Source organism: Chelmon rostratus, chromosome 15 (assembly GCF_017976325.1).
Source record: "Chelmon rostratus isolate fCheRos1 chromosome 15, fCheRos1.pri, whole genome shotgun sequence".
Taxonomy (NCBI): Eukaryota; Metazoa; Chordata; class Actinopteri; order Chaetodontiformes; family Chaetodontidae; genus Chelmon; species Chelmon rostratus.
The window spans coordinates 9,415,549-9,431,975 of record NC_055672.1 but is presented as its reverse complement, the minus strand read 5'-3'; the positions used below and the strand labels follow the sequence as shown (position 1 = coordinate 9,431,975).

Below are 16,427 nucleotides of genomic sequence, written 5' to 3'. Positions count from 1 at the left end.
CAAATCACTACCCAGCCTGTCACTCACCCTCCCTCAACGTCTCTGATGACACAGAGCTGCCAGAGGGGAGAGCTGCTCCACTGTGTGTGTATGTGTGTGTGTGTGTGTGTTCACTTGTGATACATAGAGGAACAGACAGACAAGCAGACAGACAGAATACTTCAATGCACTGATATCGAACATTTCTGTCAAAACACAAACCCGCACTTTCGCTACACGAAAGGAGGTTTTGGCAGGCAATATGTCTCCTTTTAATTAAAAGGCAACCTAAGAAAACAACAACAGAACATATGTGACCTTTGGTCCACTAATGGATAGATGGAAATGAGCTGAGCTATTATCATATTAGCTGTTATCCCGTAGTTTATCATCTGAAAAGCCGAGGTATGTGCATGAACCCTGCTCTGATTTTAAAGTCTCAAACCAGGATTATTACTTGTTGAACATGTAATGAAGTCTCGGGACAGCGAGATTGGGAAAACTCTGCAATGACAGAGTACAAAGTTGGCCTGGGTCAAATAATACTATACATTGAATTTGTTTCAAACAGCTTGTTTTTGGTAAATCACAAGAATTTGACTTTCAAATACGTCGCTTGCTGTCACAAGGGAAGTTTTGATTCTCCACAGTCGCCCAACAATTTAATACCTCCTCAAATAACTTGATAAAATCATGTTCCAAAGTCTATTTGAGTCCAGTTTGTTGGTTACCAGGCAAATAATCAGGCCGCCTTTTGAGAGATGTCGGCATCTCGGCTTGTGTCAGATCTCTCTGAATGCTCTCATCCGCTGGCCGGCACATTTACAAGGCAAATGCACTTTGTCTCTCCTCTTCTCGCCCACATTGAGATCATAGACTGCACCAAGATCGGGATGCAAGATAGCAGCTCTGCCTTGCTCTTCTTTTCCTCTATCCATTCACTAATCTTTCTTCCTTCCAGGCATGGCATGGCGTGGTCGTCGCTCCCTCCTGTGTGGTTTCAGAGGGATGTAGATCGTGCTACCATGCGCATGCTTTTCCTTATTCCTGGTTTGACTCATCACCTGCTGCTATTAGTCTTATCACTGTTCCACTTGTGCTGAATGCAATGCGAGGGTTCAGTCAGAGTATCAGATGAGATTTCTGAATCTTTCTACATCAGGCATCAGGTGATAACAGAAGCCGTGGAAGTCAATGCACTATTTGAAATAATTATCAGATTTGGTTTAATATATCCACACGTCTTTCTTGTAAGCTGCATCATTCACTTCAGTGATATGTTGTCTCTGTATGTGAAGTCTAATTTACGCTTGTGTTTCAGGACCACTGTGGAGATAATAACTTTTGTGTTTTTATCCAGTGTCATCCTTCAGTTTTATGCATAACTTTTGTTTTTGTTGCTTTTTATAGTTTCTTTTGTTTCTATCGCTTCCTGCATGTCCGTTTGTATTGGATTGAATCTGTGGGTTATTTGTTTTGTAGTTTTTTTGGTGAATAGACAAGTATATAACATACCCATACATATTTACTTATACTACTGTCCATATTGTATGTATCTGACCTGTATACACCATATTCCTATCATACCTCCAGCTGTGTATTCAGTATAAGTCTTACTGTTTGCATTTAAGTACACCTGCACTGTATATTTTTATATCACACTTCCACTGCCTACTGTAACTGCTGCACATGTTCACTGTATAGCGCATGTTATAGGCCCTATCTCTTATTCATATTACTTACTACTTACCCTTACTCTGCTTTTTGTACTCCTGGCATTTCCTTGTCTCAGTACTCAATAACAGTGAAGTTAAATCTAATCTTATATAATGGTGTTTTATGGGTAGGTTGTTTTAGGACAGAATCAAAGCAAAGCAAATCAGGCAGAGATGTGACATTATCATAGTTCACTGGCACCACCTAGCTGTTTTCTTAAGCCACATGTGGTGTTTCCAGCCATAGCACTTGTGCACACATTTTTAGCAGGCAGTGCCCCTGCCGGAACTGAAACCATGTCTTACATAACGAATCACAGAACAACTATATTTAATTCAATGTCAGCCATGGTCCGACAAGTGACAAAATGTACAGCACATCAGGCAACAGCAAGGTTAAAGACCCATATGTCACATGACCAAATGTCACACGTTTGGCTACATGTAAGACACACACAGAATCTCTACATGCAAAATTTGTAAATGCTCCTTACTAATACAGCAATGTATTTTTATAAAAAACATGTCGAGACATGCATTGCAGCCTATCAGGCCATAAATTCTGAGGCAATACTGAAACAAAATCTATAAATAGAAAGATTCATTCACTTTATACTTCCCTCTACATAAGAATTAAAATAAACGATTCAGAACTTATTTTTAAAAACAGACACAAAATGATGCATACGACAGCAAATCTGAGTACCAAACTATATTTATTGTATACAGTAGTAAAAGACCACAAATAATGTACAAATCAGTAGAGAAACAAATAACATGACAAGACCTGGGCCCCCTTCTTCGTACATTACATAGTTTAGCTTGAATGTTAGCTAGCTCAGAAGCTCTCCATCCAGCTAACTCAGTCATTCAAATGCAAATGGCGTTGTCGTGATAGCTGTGCTCTTATTCTGTGAGAAAGAAAGATAAAACCATGTCGTTGCTTATGACTGACTCATCATCAAGGGTAATCACAAAGATTTAACATGTCTCTGTACAACACGATTTTGCCAAATTCTTGCTATTTACGCCTGGGAAGGATGACGGCTGGTTACTCCTCAGATAAAATGTCATTTTCCACTGGGCCACTGTGGACAGTAGTGAATATTTCAAACAGCAGGTGGCAGTGTAGTGAAGCTTTCGCCATTTCAAAATGAAAATTGACAAACTTGTGTTCATTACAGAATGATACAAAAATACAACTGAAAAACATTTTATTTTGTAGATTGCATTGGTTTTATTTTGTTGTACTTTTTAATATATATGACTACTTAAGCCTTTGATATGCCTTATATGAAAATCAATTAAAATTGGTAAACTTAAAAAATGGATACCATGAACCAATTCGCTCAGACTAACTTTGCATTTCTGCAGGTTGAGCAAAAGGACTACTTTCTTCAATAACAGATACATTGAATCCTGAACTATACAATCCAAGCTCATGTCAGGCCCTCAACAATGAAATCAACTCATGTTACCCGTGTACGAAGAATGGGGCCCCGTGGGTACAGAACAATTATCTCCCAAACTCCATCTGTTGGCCTCCCTGCCCTCCCGATACGCAACAAACTGCATGCATCCTTCTCCGAAATTGTAAATAATTGGAGACACTCATCACCACTTGGGATATCGTCACTGTTAGCAACACTGCATTCAGGTTTTTGAACATATGGCCTGCAACTTTTGCCTTTTACACAGAAGGAAACAGCTCGACAGCTGACACAGCAGTGAAAAGTGTCTTCAAAATGTGTTAACAAAAAGATACTGACTTTTGTTGGATATCCTTTCTAGAACTGGAAGCTGCTCCTCTTTAAAAACACATCTAGAATCAGGTCCCATCAGCCTACATTCGCGAGGACGATACAGAGATGAAACAGCTGACCCCAAAACAGCGGTGAGGAACGACCTTCCAGTTATTCCCACCCACAGCCCACCCTGGACCCCCCCCCCCCAAAATTGTAAAAACCCACAAGCAAAGCCACTTGCAAGAATATCATGGAGACTAGCCACTGGCCAAATCATTGGGAAATAGGGAAAGAAAACAAAAAGTTGTGTATTCCATGTAAAGAGACTATTTTTACACAGCCAGAACCCAAACAACTCCATCAAATGATGAATTGAATTTCCCACCGCTAAACGGGCATGTCGGGATGTGTAAATAATAGTCTGTACTGGACACCCACAAAGAACTTATCTCAATTAGTAGAAGTCATAGAGGAAGCAAATAACATTAATGAAATACAAACTGTCGAACTGTGACAGTTTTGACCTTGCAAGTTTGCATTTAGAGTAATCCAAGTACATCAAATATGAAACAGAAGTGCAGTCTTGGGAGTATTGGTCCAAGCCCCACAACATTTATCTAACATCCACTCTGATACTTCTGTACAGAAAAATCAACAAGCCCCCTGGGTGTTAATTCTTAAAAGAAAAATCAAAAATACAAAAAACATTGCAGAACTCTTTAGCAAAAGCACCTAAAATGCAGAGAGAATTAAAATCTTTGACAGAAGAGCAGGAGTCACTGTTCAGACAAAAAACACACAAGAAAGCGAAGTGAAATGGAAGGCGGGTGTGTATTAAGTTCAGATAGTGCTTCCACTTCAAAACATTTTCATGCCCACTGACCGTGACCCCTGGAGAAAATCTTGCAGAGCCTCACAATCGACCCAGATGGATGAAAACCGTGACAAACTACTGGATACTAAGCTTTCACTGGAGAGTGAATAAGAAGCACTGACAAACCAGGAACAGCTGTGGCGTGCTGTTGGTCCAATCACAGCCTGCAGTGCCATAAGGAAATGTTGTCCTGATTGGCCAGCAGAGAGACTGTGGACGCGCACAAAAGTTCAGTCCTGGCTGAGACAGTACATAAACAGCTGAGGAGCTCCCCCCCCACCACCTGATGAAAGACCATGACAGATATCTTTAAACTGAAGAAATAATAATAATAATAATAATATTAATAATAATAGGCTGAGGAGCGATGGGGAGGGGAGGGACAGTGAAGGTGGCTGAGGGCGTGGTCTGAGGGTGGCCGTCAATGAGGTGGGGAGGGCTTAGCAGCGCCCGCCTGTCTGCTGCTGGAATACATCTATGGTGTCCTCATCTTCCATCTCCAGCTGAGAGGAGCAGAGAAAGAGGTCCAAGTTAGTGGATGTAAACGATAACTGAACAGGTAAAATCATTTAGGACTCTTCAGAGATGCTGAATTCTCTCCAACAGTGACAGGTTCCTCTAATGTGCTAACATCACGTAGAAAAAACATTTCAGTGAGGTTTAAAGAGAATATAATGGTGCATAGTGCAGTGTTACCTGTGCAGGTGTATCCGTCTCATTGATAGGCTGGCCATCAAACCTGAATCTGATCTGCCTTATTGCGAGGCCCTGCAGGAACGACACAACAGCCACAAAGATTAATCCATATGTGAAGGACTTTTGGTGCAGAAAAAGCAAGGTGACATGTGCAACTAAGTGGGAGACTTGTTGGAGGAGGAACCTGAACAGCAGTCATTTGGGCTTTCAACTCACCTGTCGTTCACAGTACGCCTTCATTAGTTTGCTGAGGGGTGTGTGTCTTTTGATTTTGAACTGGACCACCGACCCATCTTGCCCTGCAACCTTGAGATTGATGTGGTCGTTCTCAGTTTTTACTCCCTCCTGCAGAGAAACACGTGTTTCATTAGAGAAACCATACAGTTTGGGTTTAAGGTAGCAGAGACACCACAAACATTGCACTTGGAGGTTACATTAAAGAAACACTGTAAAGAAAGAGCACTGCTATTAGAGACGTCTGCCAGTCGAGTAACGTTGACTGCACAACGTTACAGCCTGCAACTTCAAAAGAAATGTCAAGAACGGCGTCCGACCACGATGCATAGTGAAGGAATACGGCCACACCATTTTATACATATATAGACCGAAACAAACTTTCATCAGGCACAATAAGCCAGTCAGGCTACTTATGTTGCTAGACGGTCAGCCACAGATGCTAACGTTAGCAAGGTTAGCTTCAGGCTAACTGGTTAGCAAGCCGGCCCTTTAAGACCGATGCTGAGTTTAGCTGCCGGCTAACGCTGCTAGCAGTTTTTTTGGTGTACTGTGGCTAAATAAACACCGTCACATCGAAAACAGCAAGAACAGCACGGCTACGTTAGTTTTTATACGAGTGCGTCATCTCCATTTGCGCTCTTTGTCGCTGCGGCAGTTGCGGCGTTGCGGACATAACGTGGTCCCGTTTCGACAAAGAAAAAATCCGCAAATGACAATCATGGTGTAATTGGCATTTCTGCTCACAATCATCGAGACCCTTGTTAGTAGGTCAACCTCTCTCCTAATTCAATCTGTAGAGTGTTGTTTAAACGCATTTAAATGTAAAGATGGATGTGCGGGTACTCATTCATTTGCGAAACAAACATTGCGCCGATTTACACAAACGTGCAAACCAGGCCATTTCAGATTGCACATCTCAGGAATGGTTTGGCAGGAGCTCGACTGAGCCATCCCCACAAATCTACAGCTCTCCGACCCTTGATATCTTACCTTTGGCTTTTCCTCTGACATCCTGGCTGTATTTCGTGTGTGGGTTTTCAGAATAAGCGGTTAATTGGGCTTTATTTGTCTCTCTGCCGCTTTCTGTCCTCCCTTCTCCTCTGCTGACGGGTGCGCGCTTTGGACCGCTGTTATAAATAAACGATTGGATCTGACAGGACCATGTGACTACTAAACCGCGGGAGCGCGGACACGGGAGCGCGCGCAGTTGCAAAAATACTCGAACACGCGAACTGAAGAACCTATGAAGGTAACACTGTCAAAACCTGCAGATACTCATACAATAGACCGCAGGGCAAACAATGTGTCCATGTTTTTGGTGCCAATATTCACACACTAAGAAGTCTTTGGGAACTTACTTTAAAGCAAATAAGTGATAACTCTGAGACGGCATAATGTCTTAATAATGTCAGAGATGTCACAAAAATAATGCAATAACAGCAGCAAGCTGACAGAATCACCCTTAAAGTGGTATATAACTATTATATTGTGCTTTAATACAACAATGAAAACATGTTTTGCATTAAAAAACATGTTCAACCATATTGAAATTTGTTGACCCTTTATACACGTCGTGTATAATTGTATCAAGGCATTTCTCTAAGAAATGTAAATATAAATGCCAACAATATAGTCATTTGTAATCTTGATGGATCACCAAATTCACTTCATTCATATAATTTGTTCAACTCCTTTGTAATATTAACCATGTCTTTACAACATTACAAATCAATTAAACAATGTCAAACATAAACAAAATTCACTACCTTAGTATTATAATTTCTTTCTATTATCAGGTTTAGTTTATGTTAACTATAAATCAGCTTTAAAAAACCTAGAGTGGACTAAATAAAAATGTTCTTTACCTCACACAACAGATGCAGCTTTCAGCCTTTAAAGACCTTTGGTGAGGTATTCTAAGAATTTAAACCACGGTTTTAATCAATTAACTTTCACTTTTCATTAACTTAGATACAAAATATAAGGCCAACATTTTAATAATAGCACAATGCAGGTAAACACAAACAATAAAAGTCCAGAGCTGCTGAAGGAATCAATTATGAATCCAGCCCTTTATTAAGTCTTCACAGGAGTTAAATGTAAAATAAAGCAGACTTCAATCTGTCTATCCAACAATCAACCCATTCACCTGAAGTTAATGATTACTTTATCAATTCAGATTATATGGCTGAAGATTTTATTTTAACTTCATAGTATGGACATATTTTCTAACCTAAACCTCCAGCAATAATACAATAAAAATTGCCTCCAACAAGTACATTTCAGAATAGGAATGAGTAAATTTGAAGCAAGAGAAGAAAATCACACAAAATAAAAAAATAGCTTACAATTTCTAAGTATATAGCAGCAAATCAGAGGAACTGAAATCTCAATATTTGTAGATGCAACACATTTACTTACTTTACTTATGCAAAAGGAAAGTATTGTTCAGTAATCAAACTGGATTCTTTCCATTCTGTACAATTAAAATTAAGACTAAGTACAGTGATGCAAAAGGAGCCACAGGACAGACTACTCTAGTCTTGAAGAACACTGCTGCTACGCATGTCTATTCTAGCATTTCGTTACAGCCTCGTAGATCATCACACTGAACACAACATTCCTATTTATAGGCCGGATGAAGCCAAAGACTGCCTGTACAAAACTGTCACTTTTCTGGGACTTATTTATAATTTACATTAATTCTCAGGTCAAGTCTACTTTCACAACCACAGGACAGGTTGTTGATGTCTGTCAGAATTCAGGGGAAAACAGATGGGTCATGATGTAGATCTCAGGTCACAGATCCGCTCATGCAAATTTGGAGTATGGATTTGGCCCACTTAGACCTGGAGAAACATAAAACAATCAGTAAAGCCATGCATTGATATGAAAGAATAGCTTCAGATTTTCAGCAAAATGTATTTGTGTTCTTGCTGAGAGTAAGATGAGAGGCTCGATACCACTCTCATATCTGTCAGTTGAATAGGAAACCACATAGCTTGGCTTAGCGCAAATCTGGGAAACAAAGGGACTCTCCACGGCTACCCTGGGTCTGTCTGAAGATAACAAAATACCCCTCCCTTTCACATTATGCTTTTTGTATGGTTTAAACAAGGATATATCATGTTTTTCATGAGCTTTAGAGGGGCTTGCACATGGACTTTGTCACCTTTGGACTGACCCAGGCTAGCAGTTTCCCTCCTGTTTCCACTCATTGTGCTAAGCTATGCTACATGGCTGCTGGCAGTAGCTTTGTATTGCCTGTACAAACATGAGAGTAGTATGATTCTTTCTTAGTGAGAACGCACATATCCCTCAATGTTGAAATGTTTCTTTAAAAATGTCTGTCAAGTGTAAACCAAAAAAAGATATAAGAAGCAAACATTCAGCTTTTCTTTCAAAGACACAGAAAAACATATCTGCACAGTGTAGTAGGGTACATGCACATGCATATGAAAAATGCAGATAAAATGATGAAAAATGTCAGCAAGTGAGAGCTCACCGTATTTCTTCCTGATTTCATCATGTCTCTGTCTCATCTCTGCCTTCCTGTAAGGACAAAACATTTTCTTCTGAGTCACACAATGAATGATAAAATTTTCATTCTCGCAAACACTCCCAGAAGTCACATGGCCACAAACCAGTTTGGGCTGGTAACAGTTTGACGTGTGCATTTTCCCTCATCTGTGTTGCTTTTGTGTTGTGCTATGAAGGAAACTGATATGGATCATGACTAACAACAACAGGGGAAGCTGGTGCGTCAGGTGTCCTGTAGATTGTAAACCATACAACAAACCTACAAATTGAGACTATTAAGGGACTGTCTAAAATAGGTGAGACTGGGGAAATTTTAAAATGCACCCTAAGATGTGCATAAACCAAGAGAAGGTGGCCCACAACAATTTAGCATTCGTCATCAGTGGAGGGCCCAGTCCATCCTGAGAGTGATCTTCGATTTGCTTGCCAGCCCAGGCAATGAAAGCCAAAAGTCCGTAATTCATCGCTCACCCACTCAACAGAGTTGTCGGAGAATCACAGAGCTTTTCTATTAGACACAAGAGGCGTCACTTGTGTTTAATTTTTTAACCAAAACAGCCTTGGGTAGTCTTTCTACCATTCTAACAATTACCAGCTCTGGTTTGGTTGAACTTAACCTTTAATTAACTGAGACAGTTGTGAAAATATTTGGGCTCTATACTCTGTTTTCCCCTGCAATATAGTAGTAACATATTCAGCTTGCCAAGGAGCGATTTCTTTGATCAACCGAGTGACCTAAATCCATAAAACATGATTATTAACTTGTCAGCTATCCTGCAAAAGCTAGCTACACAAAACATCAAGTAAAATGTGCTTTAGCCAACTAAAGTTTGATCGTTTCGATTGAATGTGAATGCCTTCAGCTAAATGCTTCGGACTGCACTCCATCTTGTTTTTACGATAGTGTATAAAAGTGGGGAGGAGCAACAGTTTCACAGGGACCCACATGTACCAACATGCAGTGAGACCATACTGGCTATAAAAAAAACAACACAGAAGCTCAAATTACAAGACACACAGAGGAAGTGTGACCTTAAAACCATTTAGCCGTTTTCGTGCATTTGAGGCAACTCGCGGAGATGGATACTGTCTTGTGAAACATCTTTTTGTACATGAGAGCTGCTATTAACTACTGATATGATGTATCACATACACTTCCAAAAGAACAAACCACATCACATTTGAAACTGTGTACAAATTCAATGAACATTACTCCTCACCTTTCATCTTGCTTGGCTTTCGTCTTATTGGCTTGTCTCTGCATCTTGGCCTCGAACCTTTGGGATCTGACACACAAACACACGACCAAATTTAGGTTGTGGCTAGATGGGTCATGGGAAAGTACACAGTAAATGCTTGTGTGTTCGTCTCGGTGCAGAGACCTTAAGGTTATCGCACCAAACCTGACAGAAATGTGCAATATGTGGCCTTATTATCATCACATTAGTCACAGGTCGCATGACATGAAAAAGTCATGCAACAGAGCGACAAAAGTAGTCATTCCACAGTAAGTTGACCAAACCAAACCCATACTTAAACCATCTGTGACAACAAGCATGTACCTGAACCTAACCATTTCTAACCGAATTCATGATGATAGCCATTTTTACACTTACACCTAAACGTACTCTCTGTAATACAAAGCCCTAATCTAACTTCTCCTATATAAAACTGAACTTGGAGACCTGAACCCAGGGTCACTGACAATCCATAGATCTTTCTCATCAAACAAACCTCTTTCCAAATATAAACCACCCTGGGGGCACCATCGTCCACATTTCCCTGGCTAAAGAAGCTGTATGCTAATTAGCTCATTTTTATCATATTTGGTCTTGTACTTTCTTCCTGTCAGGAGACAACTTCACAGGCCACTAAGAGCAACATGTGAAGTTCTGTAAATGTGTGCGTACTTGAGAGTGTAAGACAGATATTTATAGAAACATAAAGGAAAGGGGAGGGAGAGACCTGGATTTAACACGTAAAACCCAGGAAGCAGGTTAAGCACATAAAATACATAAATTCAAGTCGTTCCGACATTTACTGTACTGAAATATATGATTTTTGAATAATTCACATTCAAACATACTTTCAAGAAAAGCCTGTATTTAAAAATAAGAACAGTTATTCCATTGTCACTGTAAATGTGTATATTATTATTATTTTGTTCATGCCTCACGTCTAACGAGAAGCTAGAAAATATAGTAACAGGCAGTAAATAGTCTTTCTGACATATTTTTTTAAATTTCTGAGCTTTTTCCAGTTCATTGTAAGTAGTCTATCAATAAAGCTGCCATAAGCAACATAAGTGGTTGTGGTTTCAGTGTATGAGGAGATCTTGAAAGATGAGATTAATCTAAAAAATAAAAAGAGAACAATGGCACCATCGTTTGACAGATCCTCGCTAAAATAAACCAAAAGTAAAGCTTGATGCCACAGCCTTGTGTTGAGGAAGATGAGAGTGTTTTGTCAGTTACGATGTGTTCACAGGGTCAACCATAGCTCACGGTACACTTACCCGAAGTTCTCACACTTGCAGCAGCAGAACAGGCAAACCAGGAAGGCGATGATGAGAATTCCACCAATCACAGCCAAGGTGATTATCAGCGCCTGGAAGTTCACTGCAGAACAGACAGAGAGAAATACAATAACAAATTTAGACAGGAATCCACAGTCACAGATCTATCTTCAGGATAGAAAAGAAATCTAGACCAGCACTCTTAACTCCTTGACTTTTTTTTTACTTTTTCTTCATTTTTGTGTTATTTTTATGATCTGAGAAATAAAGGTCAATATTTATTGTCAGTGTGAAAGACACCTATAAGGCCTAGATTCTGCATTTAAAAAAGCAAAATCTACATCTAGTTAAAATACTAATTTCAGAAGATTTAATGTGTGCTGGCTAAGTCTAAGCCCACAATTTATCTATTACTTTGTCACACACTCATTATTCACTATTTATTTATATCACTGGGGGCCTTCATGTGCACATTCAGACATGCTGAGGGTTTATCTTGCCTTTGACATTTCACAGCATACTTCTGCTTAGTGAATGACTCCAGAAAGATACCACTAAATAGTTGTGTGTTCATTCTTAACAGAAAAAAATGATAAAGAGATTGCCATCCACAGACAATCTGTAGCTAAAAAAACTGGCAAGCTTCCAAAAATGCATGTATGTCTCAGATAACTGTCTGTGTCAAACTGAGCTGAGACAGACAAGTTTAAAACAGTTCACCCAGATAGATAAATCCAAGGTCAACACAGTCACCACAAGTACAGTCATTCTGCAAGTCCTCTGAACTCACTAGAATTATGGCTTTATACACCACTCTGCCCCCTTTTCTCACTGTCTTTGCCCTCTCCCAGTACCCAGCTGCCCTGATGAACCTCTGTGCCTTCCTCCAACTGAAAGAGAAACTCCTCAGAGCAGAGGCCAATTACCTCAACTTGAATCTGACGAACAGCAACCAGGACATACACAATGCATCCAGTTTAATGGAAAGACACGACCATCGACATTATGAAATCTCACGTCATCAAAAGGGGTGCTGTGACCTTTCAAAACAGCAGATCCAACCATCCAGCCTCTGCCAGGGATGGGACCACTGAAGGTAAAAGTCATTGCTTCAATAGTGACTTTCTTCGTGTTTGACAATGTGGAGAGAATGGGTCATGTACTCTCCAGCAAACAAAAATATCTACTGTTTTCCAGGTAAATTTTCCTCAAATAAGCATCATCAGTTCGTACAAGGGTTTAGCAGCTGGAGACATGCAGAATGCATTGGGGATCATGAGAGGAGTGATGAGAATAGGAGCTGCATGCCATCTTGCCGCGACCATTGACTCATCTTTGCTAAAACAAATGGAAGGAGAGAGACAATGCTGGAGAGATGTCAGCAAAAAAGCTGTGGCGGTTATCAATCTTCTCTGGGAGAGAGGACTCGCCTTTAGAGGTGAAAATTAATTGCTGTGATCACCTCTAAATTGAAATTTCCTTGGAATTCTACAACTGAGACTGTTGTGGATGAAATTCAAGACACAAAATACTTCTCTGTAGTTGTCAACTCAACCCAAGACCTCTCTCATGTCGATCAGCTTTACTTTCGGATTTGTCAACAAGGACGGGAGCATTGCCTTGCTTTTGAGCCAATTGAAAGCCATAGAGACCAGCATCCCAGAGGTTGAAAATTACTTTGACATGTTATACACAGACTAAGTTTAACAATGAACTATCTCTCAAGCACATAATGAAGCTGTCGAGCAGATGTTACCAAAGATCTCTCGAAAAACTACACCAGGGTTAAGGAGGCACCAGACATGATGCAGGAGCCCCGTGTGTTGAATTGGAGTATCTAGAAACTGCATTTACACAGTCCTTTACAGATTTCAAGCCACAAGCTTGATTGTTAATCAACAATTAACATTAACATCAACATTTTAACAGTGGTGGGTCTTTGAGTTCTTGCATGTTTTTGCTCCCAGACATCGTGATCAATTTGAGATATACGAGAAAGCATCTCTGAACAGAATGGGTGTGCATTCTTAATTAATGCTTGAGGGGCGGGCATTGTGACCATGTGAGACCATATAAATTTGTCTAATGTGAAGAGAAGTGCTTTGATTTGTCAGGAATTTCATTTGCTGGATTAACCAAAAACAGGCATTCCTGTTACAATTTCTGGTTATTCTTTCCTCATTGCTCAATTGATTTATATATTTTATCCATATCACCCACTCCTACAAAGCATTATGCTTGCAATAATGCATGCTAGGTTGTTCTGATTTACAACACCTGAACTGTTGTACTCAGGTCACTTACTATTGGCAGAAGCTGTGATCACGTCACCATGTTTGTTTTTCATTTAACCAATGATCAGCTCTGTTTCAGCAGTTAAAGTCAACTAGTTATGTAGCAAAAGAAGAAGTGCTGTTACCACGATTACCTGGTGCAGTTCATCACACGTTTTCTGTACAAACTACATTGAGGGGGGTGTGATGGATGATGTAATTCTGTTTATCTTGCCTTGAATCTTAAGAGAGGTCTTCATCAAGGCCCTTAAACGTTTAACTTCTGACCTCTCCTGCAAAAGACTTTTGCTTACTAAATGACTGTATGTGGGTCATTCCATGAAATAGATGCGTTTTCCATTTTGAAAAGGTGATATCTAAACATGAATCATCACTTTTTTTTAAACAGTAGCTTGCCTTCTCAGGCTGTGTAAATTCATATTTTATGGCTGTTTTTCTTATAAATATTTTGCCTATTGTGTCAGCCCTGTTCACAAACATGTATTGATATAAGATGCATGTTACAAGACATCCAGGATGCATGCAAAACAAACACAGTACCATCATATAGAAAGTGTGGCCCAAGGTCACATGCTACCCTCAATGCCTCAGTTGTTTACTAATACAAATAAATAATACTCTTAATAATGTTTACACCTCATAAGGTTAATCTTCAAAGACAGTGAACATAAGGGAAACACTGATTAACACTGATGAGGTCAACCCTGTTACATATCAAAACGTACATATATGTTACAATAATCATATATCATTTATGTGCATATAAATTAAGCTGTGTGTGTGTGTGTGTGTGTGTGTGTGTGTGTGTGTGTGTGTGTGTGTGTGTATACTCTCTTACTCCAGCAGAGACCCCAGCGTGCATCATTCAAAGGGCAGAGTGCATGCGGTGGAAGGATGGTCTTCACTGGATATGTTACACATGACTTGGTTTTGATACACCACAAGCACTGTAAAAACACCACAACACATAATGACCTCTCTATTATTTGGACAAACATTGAATCCCAAGGCATTCAGGGCAAATGCAGGATACACTGTTGAACACACACACAAACACAGAAAGTAGAAAATGGAGGAGGAGGGTGGGGATGAGATCAGTTACTCCTCAAACCAGTCTAACAGGTGTGTAGGTAGAGGAGGGGCCACTGCCTGAGGTTCCTCCACTTAACACACTTCTTTTTCCGTAAAGCATGCACACACACAAAAATAAAATCACCTCGGCAGAAACAAAATGTTTTCTTTGAGGACTTACCGTCACGTTTTTCAGACATTCCTCACAGCTTGTCCCATTCTTCTCCTCACAAACTGTGGGGGAAAAAGTTTGGATAAAACACCCAAAACAATTATATGTGAGTAAACTCATCAACATGATGTCTTTCAGAGGTACAAACACTTTGCCTCACAGGAGAAACATAAGTGACTCGTGTTAGAGAGATTAGCTGAAAACATTACAATACGCAGATTAAATGAGGCCTGTAGGTTTATGCTCACTGTGGTTTTTGTAACTACTGCTAAGCCTCCTGAGACATTTTCCATGGAGACGCAGCACAGTAAACACACAGACTGCAAACCGGTCATATTATTATCAGCAGACTACACAGAACAACAGCAGGGTTTGTGTCAGTGTAGCACCAAATCTTTAAAATTTAGGTGGAAACAAACAGGCCCTCATTGTTGTGCGGTCAGTTTGTTTGTAGCTACTCCTGGTTTCTTTACTCTAAAACACTTAAGGACCTGAGGGGGGCTGAGAACTGAAAAGACGCTTATTGTTCCTGCTGAGAGGTTTCAACAATACACAAATATGTGAAACTAACAGAGAAACAGTGATACCAACAATCTGTGTTTATCTCGCTTTAAAAAGAAGCCTTTACCTAAAAATGTCTTAATTATTTTATGATAAATAACATTTAAACAGAAAAAACAAACAATGGAAATGTAATTCAGGACCAACACAACTCAAATAAAATGTTTTGGTTCCTCTATGTCCTGCTCTATTCCAATTAGTCTTTGTAATGTTTAGACAGGAGAGAGCTCAAACAACACTGTCCTAAATTGAGAAAATCCATTGTAATCCAGAGCCAAAGAAAATTCCCAATAAATTAGGTGAGGATTTTGAACGATTTAGAGCCATTTAGCCTACATTTTACCCAGGACATCACTAAAAAAAACTAATGACGCAGGTAAAAGCCATTAAAAGAATGGGAGAGAGATTATTTCAGCAGCCTGTCACCGCAGAGTTGCTGATTTCCACTCCTACCTTGTGTTGGAGGGGCGGAAGACTGAGCAAAAACTGTCGCCAAACTGAGCAGAAGCAGGAAAGCAGGGAGAAATATCCGTGAATCCATCACCCAGCCGCGTAGATTTGTCGAGATGTTATTTCTCTGACTTCTCGTCTGAAACCTGTCAGCGCAAAAAAAGGAAATACTTCGGCTGCTCCAGTCGGCAACTACTCGGTGAGATGTGCGCTGGCCTTGAAGGAACTGAACGCTGGATCCTGACGCAAACTCATTACGCACCGAACACAAAGGAGAGGGAGGCGTGTGTGCGCGCATTTTTCTTTCTGTGGCGCAACAAGCCTACTCACATACTTTACTTAAACAATAGTACCAATACAGAAATGTAAAAATACTCTAGAAGGAACCGCTTTGAGTTGAAATCATTACCTTGTGCAGAAGCTTTAAGATAAGATAAAACGTTCTTAATCCCACAAATTAAATACGGACAGCAAAGAAGAAAAGAGACACAGAAAGATCAAGAACACAGCAACAAAGGATACAGAATAAAAAAATATAAAAATCAACTATATATGTATATATATGTATATTATATGCA

At 39.9% G+C, this 16,427-nt stretch overlaps 2 protein-coding genes across 2 annotated transcripts; both read right to left on the bottom strand.

Annotated features, from left to right (window-relative positions):
- Positions 1–2,391: 2,391 nt before the first annotated feature.
- sumo3a (small ubiquitin like modifier 3a) lies at positions 2,392–6,365 on the bottom strand. Its single transcript, XM_041953236.1, has 4 exons — positions 6,237–6,365; positions 5,226–5,354; positions 5,010–5,081; positions 2,392–4,816 (listed from the first exon to the last, which is right to left on the bottom strand). Exons 1-4 carry the CDS (start codon positions 6,255–6,257, stop codon positions 4,754–4,756), a joined length of 285 nt encoding a protein of 94 aa, XP_041809170.1. The 5' UTR covers positions 6,258–6,365; the 3' UTR covers positions 2,392–4,753.
- A 934-nt stretch (positions 6,366–7,299) lies between these two features.
- Positions 7,300–16,095, bottom strand: pttg1ipa (PTTG1 interacting protein a). The gene is made up of 7 exons (XM_041953235.1): positions 15,853–16,095; positions 14,848–14,900; positions 14,434–14,542; positions 11,302–11,404; positions 10,007–10,072; positions 8,752–8,798; positions 7,300–8,095 (listed from the first exon to the last, which is right to left on the bottom strand). Exons 1-7 carry the CDS (start codon positions 15,938–15,940, stop codon positions 8,058–8,060), a joined length of 504 nt encoding a protein of 167 aa, XP_041809169.1. The 5' UTR covers positions 15,941–16,095; the 3' UTR covers positions 7,300–8,057.
- Between the last annotated feature and the right edge of the window lie 332 nt (positions 16,096–16,427).